At 40.7% G+C, this 10615-nt stretch overlaps 1 protein-coding gene across 1 annotated transcript in view; it reads right to left on the reverse strand.

Annotated features, from left to right (window-relative positions):
- Nucleotides 1-10486, reverse strand: part of RNF145 (ring finger protein 145) — a 43793-nt gene extending 33307 nt beyond the window's left edge. The window contains exons 1-2 of the mRNA XM_005418772.2: nucleotides 10317-10486; nucleotides 1751-1964 (exon numbers count right to left, since the gene is read on the reverse strand). Of these exons, the coding sequence (XP_005418829.1) occupies nucleotides 1751-1934 (184 nt within the window). The 5' untranslated portion in view covers nucleotides 1935-1964; nucleotides 10317-10486. The remainder of the gene's footprint in view (nucleotides 1-1750; nucleotides 1965-10316) is intronic.
- Nucleotides 10487-10615: the final 129 nt, after the last annotated feature.

The raw sequence follows: 10615 nt of genomic DNA on the forward strand, positions 1-10615 counted from the left end.
ATCTTAATTAATGTTATACTCTAAAGCAGTGCAACTAAATCTATATAAAATGTCATGGAGGCATGTAAATTGATTTAGCCCAGCTTTACCCTGACACAGCTTAAATCCCCAACAACCAAGGAAATGAAACACAGCAACTTTATGTGAAAAGTTTTGTCACTAAAAATTGTCTGAAAATCTTTTAAAACAAGCACCTTGCTTGACAATTTAGAAGCTCTTCTTGCTCAGCAACCACCAGCCAGAGAAATAGAAGTGCATACATTCAATGTCATAAAAGCAAGAAGTAAAAGAACTGCTGAGTGATTGTTCACCAGGACAAAAGTACCCCTTGTACAAGGAGCAAAAAGTCAGATTTCACTTGTTTAGTACAAAAATAGCAACCAGATGGGAAATTTGGTAACAATACCCACCCCTCTGTAGTGTTTTTTATTGGTGTATCTCAACATACTTTAACAAGATAATTAAATGCCTGTTAAGAGGGGCTTTGTCATAGCTGGAAATTACCCACTGCCATCTTGAAAACCTACTGCAAAGCTTTTAATTCTGCATTAGAACCTGATCTGATAAAGTGATCCCTAGAAGCTTTGTGTGTGCACACAAATGCAGGAGAAAGCCAGCTGTAGGAACAGGCCATCACAGTCCTGTGTCACATTCACCAGCTCCAAAGAGAGCTGTCCTCTCCCACAGACAGAGGAAAAGGGAACTGTGACACCAATGTTTTGTACTGCAAGTACATTGTCATCCCAGCACGAGGACAGTGGAGCCATGACAAAGAAAGCTGCACACACTTTTAGTGCAGTAAATGATTTCCAGACAACAGGCATTACAAAAAAAGGGAAGCCTCATGCCAACACTTACACAGTCGGGATTAAAGTCAGGACATGCTCCTTCAAAAGCCCACAGTTTCTTAACTGCTTAAGTAAAGTGTGTTTCCTTTAGCTGACTGCAGTGCATCTTTATCTTCCAAAACCATCTACAAGAAGAAACACTCCAGAGTGGTTAAATTATATGCCAGCCTTTTCTCTCCAAGCCAGGCAGATGCTTGCCAGAGATCAACCTCAACTGCCCAAATCCAATCCCTAATTCACCCCATGTGCAGATGAATCACACTCTCACCTGGAGAGCAGGTCTCAGAACAGCAATCCTTTCATATCCCAAAAACAGACATCTGGCATTCCAGAGCTGGACTTGCAGGCCAAGGTTCACACCTCAACTGCCTGAGCTGAGTTAGTAATTTTGTCCATTTATCTGTAACACAAGGGCTGGTTACCTGCTCAAATCCAGTCGCAGCACAGAGATGGTTCATAAGGGTGTAAGCTGAAGAGCCAAAATGGTACATCAGAGAAAACTAAATTTCTAGCGCTGTGGTCAGTCCAAATCAGGCCACCTTTTCTCTAGCCTCTTGTTAAATGTTTTTATACTTCTTGTCTGCACAGCATTTCACAGCACCTTCCTCATCAGTCAGACCCCAGCCAAAGTCCCTCTGCTCTTCTTTCAGGACATCAATTGTGTTTCCAAACACCAGGTTTACTTGTAAAGGCTAAATAACAACAATCAGTAAAAACTCTGGGCAGGATTTCTTTGCTGCTAACATAAACTGTCCCTTAGGCAGAACTGTAATGAATGCATTGTCATGTTATTCTCTGCAACCAATATATTAACATGCTGTTACTAAATTCTTAAAATTCTTGTAGCAAGCCAAAAGGTATTTAGTAGAGTAGTATTTTCTCTTGAAGAGATCTATACTTACCCACATAATGCATATTAAGGGCCAAGTACTTGTACTGGAAGAGAGGGTTGTTGTGCAGGCTACTTCTTTGGATCTGCTGGAAGAATGAGCTGACATCCCATCTGTACAAGACATCCAACAGCATGATGCTGGGGACCCTTAGGGCCACGTTTAATACTGCCTCCAACTTCTCCTTTGCAGCCATTCTCTTCCCTTTCTGTGAATTGGCAGCAGACTGTAAATAGCACAAGAGAGAGAAGAGTAATCAGATCAATCCCACTGTACAAACAGCCATTAGGCTTTGTGATCCTCTGAATGGGGCTTCCTGTGTGGCCACAAACGGCTGAATGAATCAACTGAGTTAAACTCAAATCCAGACAGGACAGCTTCTATTTTGGCTATATAAAGGTCAATTTGCTAGCAGTTTTTTCCATGGTGACACTGTAAAATGGGGGGAGGGCAAGTTAATGACATGAAAATGGTCTAAGGGGGTGTGCACCGCTCTTATTTACACTCATTTAGCATCTGAGATCTCAGTGAAATTCCCCAGTGTGGTAGGTACTATATAAACATTTACATGAACAGCATCAGAATGCAATACTCTGTATGCTTTAGAAACCAAACACCAATAAAATTCAGACACTACATCCATCTAGCTTAGCACTATTTCTGTGTCTCTCAAATTAAATAATCACCAATTAAGGCAGGTCTGTAAATATTTTGGATTCACTTCCTCAATGCAAATTGCAATAAATAATTTTCAAATACTGAAAAGCTTTAAAAAAATCATTTGCAGCCTTCATTAACTTCTACAAATTTATCTATTTATATAATTTGAGGGTTGTGTGTTTTGAAGATTTGGGACCAATAATGCAACTAATTCTATTCATTTCTATGTAATTCACAAAGAATCATACAAACAAATGACCCTCACTCCTGAATACTAGAAGGTAATTTAAATTTGGAGTTTGCCATCAGGTAAGATGGATGATGCACAACAAAAAAGGGCATTTTTTTTAACAGCTGGTCCACAACAGCATCTCAAAAGTCACCAACAAAATAATTTTAAAGAGCAAAAGGATCAGTTTGACATCCTGTCAGCTAAGACTGACAGCTGCTCCTACATGAAGTGTGCTGGTTTTACCATTCACCACCTGCCCATCCCATGAACACGATTCACCCCAGGCTGCATTAGAGAAGTGCAGTTGAAGATGGAGATGATCCAGCAAGTTTTTATCCACAAGAAGCCACTCAAAGTAAAATCACCTGCAGCACAATCAGCCCCCCATGAGGTCAGACTTAAGAAAAGGCTCCCAATACTAATTATGAGGGGGACAATTGGAAAGAACTGCAGCCTGAGCAAAGACATGGAAAAACCTGCACTTGAACTACACTTTTAAATGAAGTTTTACAGGACTTTATTCATATTGTCCTTGTGTAAGTTATAAAAGCTTTTGCAGCTGTGCAACTTCTATACCTCAAGCCAGCACGGAAGTCCAGCATGAAGTGAAACCATGCAAATATACATTAAGAAAAAACACCAGCCCAAATAACAAAAACACACAAAATCCAACACCTCTCACACACAAGCCTTGTGTGAGGTTTTATTTGTGTTGCCATGGCCTAGATGACACTGCAAACTGTTCATGTCACACCTCTCAAGCCGTGATGACATAAAATTAATTCAGCTCAAGAAGTCAGGACACATCAAAACTGAGATGTGGCTCAATAAACCACAGGTTGCAGGGCTGTTGCTTGCCATTGTCTAGCCCACAGTCTGATTTTTCAAGTTATGTAAATGCTGGCACTTTTTACAGAGGTCTTGCAACAACTCTACAAACTCCAAGGGGAGCACATCCTTCCCCTCAAGCAGGAAGTGCCTTCCAACCACATCAGGCACCTCACACAAAACCAGCATTTCACAGAGCTGCCCAACACAAATTAAAAGGTCAGCCAGAAGATTACAAATATTTAGAATATTTACAAAACTACCACCCAAGCAGCTACTACAGAATCAGAGCATTCAACATTTTGTGTGAATAGAAGTGAGTTTAAAGGGATGGTATTGTACAAACAGAAGTTGGGAGTTACAAAGTTGTATACAAGGTGTTACAAAAAATTACAAGTTCAAATAATTCACATCAAAATATTTTAAATGTCCCAGAATTCTCAAAAATCTATGGGTTTGTTAAGTTCATAAATTTAATCAAAACTCAGAAATTAGGCTGCCTCCCCATTTGTTACTAGGTTCCTTTTCCAAGTAGATCAGGATGTAGGGAAGGGATGAGCAGGGACTGACAGGTTTTCATTCTGTCATAAAAATATCCATGTAAAGTGACAACAAGTGCCTGACATCAAATTACATTCTCAAAACTGTCAAACCTTTTTCAGTCGCCAACAACAACCAAACATGCATGACAAGAAGGTAACTTTCACTTGAGCTTTCACTTTCCTTAATTACTCCAAAAAAAGAATTACATGGACAACTTAATACTGAAAGTTAACTTGAGGATCAGCACATCCAAATTAAGCTGAAAAATTCTGCCTCCCAAACTCATGCACACACACTTGAGACACAGCAAACTAAAAAGTGCAGCATTTAGATTATCTAAAAGAATAATTCAATTTCAAATGCTGCTAAAACAAAAGCAACACAAACTTTGAAAACCACATCATGTCGCAACGGAAGCGCTGAGGAGCAGCCACTGCAACGCCACAGCACCTTCTGTCCCTGAGTGACAAAAAAACCCCAATACTAAGAAGAAACCCTTTAAAATTAACTGCACTCGAAATGCGGATGTGTTAAATAAAGGCTCAGTTGTAATGGCTGCCAAGTTCTAACAGAACGAAATAGAGACAAGCAAAGTCCATTGCTCTAAGCTCATTATATTGTAAAGAGCTCTCACAATACATTATTTTGATTGGTGTAAAAACAAACAAAAAAACAACCACAACATTAAACCTCTAAAACCTTTAGATAAATGATGATGACAGGAGTTGCTGGATGTTCAGACGTTAGAAGAAAAAAAAAATAAAATAGGTCACTTGTTGTACAAAGCCAAAACATGGACTGGGGAGCCACTTGTTTGTGTTTCAAAATTTTTTCCCATGATTTCAAACATCTCCCTGTTCCAAATTAGAGTAAGAAAAGGAACAATCTCAGGAAGACTGCCATGGTTTAACTCCTGCTGGGAATTAATATCACACGGCCACTTGATCACCATCACCCCTCCCAGTGGGATGGAGAGAAGTGAAAAAAAGGGCAAAAACCTTGGGTTGAAATAAGAACATTTTAATAAATAAAATTATGATAGAATAGTGATAATGATAGCAACTGTGGTGAATGGCAGATAATAACCAAAAAAAAAAAAAAAGAACAGAAAAAGAAAGGACTAAAGCCCAAGAGAAACCAGCGCCACAATGCAGTTGCTCACCACCCACTGACCAATGCCCATCCAGTCCCTGAGCAGCAGTCAGTGTCTCCCAGCCAATTCCCCCCTGTTCATACTCTGGGCATGAGGTTCTGTGCTGTGGAATATCCCTTTGCCCAGTTCCCCCAGCTCCTTGTGCACCTGCTCACTGTCAGAGCACAGGAAACTGGAAAGTCCTTGATTTAGAGCAAGCACTGCTTGGCACCAACTAAACCATTGGTGTGCCATCAACATTACTGTTGTACTAAATCCAAAACAGAGCACTACACCAGCTACTAAAATTAACTCAATTCCAGCAAAATCCAAGACCAAGAACTTCAGACTTAAGATCTTAAGCTGTGCTATTTGGCCAAAACAACCTTTTAAAAAATTCCCTTTATAACTGATTGTTCAAGGAACATGGAGTGTTCAATTTTGTTTTATAACAATTATATTTCAAAAATCCCTCCCTCCCCTGGCACACCCATTTTGTCAATAGCATATTCCTGGTTAGCCTTAAAGAAAACAGTAGAATTGCCAAAAATCAATTAAAAGAAAAAGGGAAAAAACTCCTTCAAGTTTGTCCCATCTCATTCCACCAGCAGAACAGACCACCTTGAGTGTGATCACACAGCACGTACCCTCTCAAAGATAACACACATTTTCCCTTTCACAGAATTTTTTTTCCTGAAGTTTCATCACAACAAAATTTTGCCATTTCAGCTGAAGCTGCGAATTCTGCCACTTAAACCAATGTAACTGTTGCTTCTGCACCAACATAAATATAAATCCATCACATCACAGGCAGAAAATATGCCCTGGTAAAGCAGCACAAGGGACAGCAAAAATCCGCACTCATTTATCCAAACAGGTACAAAATTACATTACCAGAGAAAAGTTTGTACATTTAGGAAAGCACTAATCATAAAGTTACTTAATAGTTACAAAAAGAAACTGGAATACCTGCAAATGTAAGTTATTCCAAGCCTATTGCCACCAAAAATCACCACAGAAAGTCATTCCAGTCAAATCAGAACCTCAAAACCAGACTTGATCCTGCAACATTCAGCCTCACATCTGTGAACAAGATGCTCATTCTGCTACAGCATCACAATCTAAAATACTTGGCAAGATTGACTAAAATCCAAAAGAGAGAATTTCAACTTCTGTTTCTCACATCTATGAAACTCCAGTTACTCTGGATACATCCATTAACAAGCGGATTCTGGTCTGTAGTTTAGCTCCCACCTTAGATTATTTTTCAGTAATAGATTCTGAAACTAAAAATATCATCAGGAAAACCTTTTGTTTTCCTTTGAGGTAAACTTGTCTAGACAGGCTTTGAAAAGGAAAAAATATTTAAAAAACAAACCCAAACAAAATACAAAACATACAAATCCAATCTGTAGCTGTAGAAAAGTTCAGTGTCACCGTCCAACAACTAAAATTAGACCCATCAGCTGGGTTCTACCCACTCACTCCCTTGTTTACACCTGTCCTGGTCTGAGGAGCAAAAAGAATTTGAATTACAGAAGAATCCCATTCTTCAAAGACTCAGATCCTTCTATCATCAGTTTGGGAGGCAGAGAACAAAGGGAAGCAAAGGGAAGGAACAGGACTAAAAGGTTTATCAAATATGCACTTAGAAAAGAATCTCCCTGTGTGATTCTGTAGAAAAACAAAAACAAACCTAGAACTCAGGGTACATGAGTCACCAATCCATCAAAAGGGCTCTCTCCCGCACAGACAGTGCCAAGGAAAGGGAAAGACTGCCTTGCTCCCATACAATTGAAACTGGCTAACAAGGACAGCAATCAAAGATTTCTGCTGAGAAGGACAGATCCAGCGAGATCCCAGGAGCAGGAACAAAGCCCTGGAACACTGCAGACGTGCACAGCAACACTGGCACTCAGTCACTGCTCCCAGTAATGCTCACTCCTGCATCACTCGAGGTGTTCAGGAATTCCAAATAATAACCAGAGAGTATTCAGCCTTCCATTTAAAGGTTTAGAGAGTCAGTCAGCAAACAGACAGCTCAATCTTGCTGTGTAAGCAGTTAACAAGAACAAACATTTTTTTTCTCCTTATTTTCTCTTTTTCTTCATTTTTTTCCTCTTTTTTTCCCCATCTGGTCTAACAATATGGATTGCTATACAACTGCTGCAGTGGTGTGCCTGAAGAACAGGTATTTCTACCTAGAAAACACAGTAATTCCTACATTCCTACTCATCCAAGACTCATTCAGTTGTGAACTGAGGCACAGCTAAGGTTAACCATTCCAAACAAATACAGCACGTGTTTTGCAAAAGCAAATGTTACTGCAAAATAAATTAGGTCAAACTCTTCTCTGTTCACAGGGACTTCAGTGAACATGAATTCACATTAAAGGCATATTAAAAATGGACAAAAGCAACTACGGAAGGTTAATTGCAAAGAATAAAAAAATAATCTACATTTCCAACTTTCATTAATTCTAGCAAATTTTATATGAGGGGAAGAAAACCAATCCAGGAAATGAAGATATATATCACACAGCTGTTAAGATAAAGTTTTCCTTAAAGATTTCTTTCTCAAGTACATTTATACACTATTAACAGTTTCAGCCCACTCTCAATTATATATTATTTTTAGGTAGCCTGTAAAACATCCTGTGGCTTTTATTTTTCATAATGAGCAGGTAAGACAAAGGAACTGAACTCAGGGACTAACACATGTTAACAAAGGTTAACAAATCCACCAGGTATGCAGCAAAATCCTTCCTTCTGTGCATTCCTATGGGATCCACACCCTGCCTGCACATGATCAGTTCAAATTCAGTCACACTAAGAGGGGCTGCTTGGTTTTGAGATCACAGCTTAGCTGGGTACCTGAAAGACAGCAAGCTAATTCATTAAAATTAAAATATAATTAATAATATCCTTAATTAAAATCTTCAGAAGAAAGTCTAGGTTGACTCAACAAACCAAACTGCTCCAAGGTCCTTTCTAGCTCCCCAGTTTCTCACCAGTTCAAGGTTTGGTTTATTAACCAGTTATTCAGCAGTTTTTTTGCCATCACAGCCCATGTTTGCAAGCCCACACCTACAAGCCTGCCTAACCACATTTGTATCAGCACATTCTGAGAAAATCTGGGCAGCAATCCCAAAGCGCCTCTGCAGAGGAGAGAATACCCAGAGGAGCTGCACACGGAGCATTAATGAGAGCCTGAGATGATGCAGTGACATCCCACCCCAGAGAGCTGGATCCCAGGAACACCAGCCACAGGCAAAGCTCACAAAAACCCTGCAACCCAAACGTGTTACCAGGATGAAGCCACACGATGGGATGAAATACATTTCATCCTCCACAGTTGCCCAGGCAGTTTTTAGCCATTTCAGACACAGCCTATGTTTAGAACCTGCAATGACAATAACTGGCTACCAGACTGGTAAGAAGTTAAAATAGAAAACAAGGCTTTCAAGATTTCTCTAGGTCAGCACTGATAAAGTTTCCATTGCTGCTGCTGCCTTATCTGTTTTCAGAATCATGTAAATAAAGCTTCGAGGCCTGTGAAATAAGCAGCTCAGCTTCCTGCAGCACCAGACTCGCCTGACAGAAATATCAAACACACAGTGGAAATACCCAGAAAAGTTCCCTTTAAAACATGCTCAAACTCAAGATACGCAACCAAAGAATTCTTCCAGAAAAGCTCCTCAAGATGAAGTAGCCACTTCTGAGTGCTCCTCCCAAGAATGCTGCTAATTACAGAGCAGCAGGGCCTCTCTGAAATGAGAGATGCTGGAAGGGCAGGGAAACAGGTACAGATGCCTGAATCACAATGAAGGACTGGACTTGAATACACACTTAAAAAGCAAAGCGATGGTGAACTGTCCATTCTAACCACAGCAAACACTGCCAGGTGTATTCGGAGCTAAAAATGGATTCGGAAGAGTAAATCACCACATGGGTTCCCGAGGAGGGGAAGAGGAGCCATCTGCACTGTTTGAAGAGGAGGAAACCGACCCAAGTTTAGCAAACAGCTCGGAGAAGGTTTGTGTGAGCCCAACACTACACACCAAGCAGGCTCAGAGACTTTTCCAGACACACCCATCACTCAGAGCTCACGGGCACGATGCTCCCTTCTGCCTCTGCAGCAAGAGCTCCAGCTGCCGAACTGGACTGAGATACCGATCTCTGCCCATCCTCTCTCCCAAAGGAATGAATTCCCCAGCATTTCTTCTAACGAACTTGCTCAGTTCATGTCTCTGTCACAATCAAGTGGCTCCAACATCGGTAGCTCCTCAAGGCTGATGTAAACAAAGCGAATCCTTGTTTTGGATGAGCAGCAGTTTTATATTGCTCTGTAAGTTTGCTGATGAACCTTCTGTGTAATGGTGGTCGCAAAGACAACCATTTCCTAATGCTAATGAGTTCAGCAATTATTAAATACTTAAGTGATATTATGACTCGAAAACCAGAGATGATTACTAGTTATTAAAGCTAACTAGAAACAAAAATGATACAGTTTCTCATGCACAGGCCCCCTCCTATCTAAGATAACCAACAAAAAAAAAGCCAAGGTTACAGAAAAACCGAAGTCATGGGGTGCAATAGCTTAGAGCGCCCACCTAACCAAAGTATATTTTTTCCATTTTTAAATCTATCTTCATTAACCTTACAAGAATGATCAAAACAATTATTTCCTTCTTATCCTCCCAAGTTTTATCTCTACAGACACATTACAAGCACAGACAAACCCTAACTGAAATATATGTGAAAGTATCCAAGTCTGAAACACAAGTTAACAGAAACTCCTGTACTAAAAACTGCATAAGAAATGAATACCGCAACACCGACAGATTTCAAAAGAGTATTCTGAATGAGATCACAAATGGCTAATATTTATGAGCCATATTACACAAATCTCACTTTTCTTTGGTATATTTCGCCCATAGCTTCTAACATTCTCCTTCATTTGCCAATACTTGCAGCATTACACGCACAAAAAAATTTCACATTTTTTTCCACTTTATTCCCCCAATCACATTATTTATGCACTGGGTCCCACACACACACCCCCAAAAAGGCAGCACAACCAGAAGGTAAGAATCCCTCTAAGAGCTCCATCTGTCACAAGTATACTTGGTACACAGAACTACTCCCGAGCACAGAAGAAAAATGAAAATTCTCATCACAAACCTTATTTTATAAGTCTACAGAAGGTCTCATAAAACCGACTGACATGACATAAGTAGGGAAGATGCAAAAAGCCCTGTCCTCCACGCCACGGGCAGGCTGCTCCTTACATAAGCATGACCATATGCTCCAGGGCCCGTCTCCAGGAGAGGTGCCCGGTCCGCTCCGTGTCTCAGCCGGGCCGGGGGATGCTCAGCCGGCTGCGGGCACCGGCGGGCACAGCCCGACCGCAGCGAGGGCACAGCCCGACCCCAGGCAGGGCGGGCAGCAGCGCAGCCCCCAGCCCAAGCTGTGTCAGGGCT

Source organism: Geospiza fortis, unplaced genomic scaffold (assembly GCF_000277835.1).
Source record: "Geospiza fortis unplaced genomic scaffold, GeoFor_1.0 scaffold55, whole genome shotgun sequence".
NCBI lineage: Eukaryota > Metazoa > Chordata > Aves > Passeriformes > Thraupidae > Geospiza > Geospiza fortis.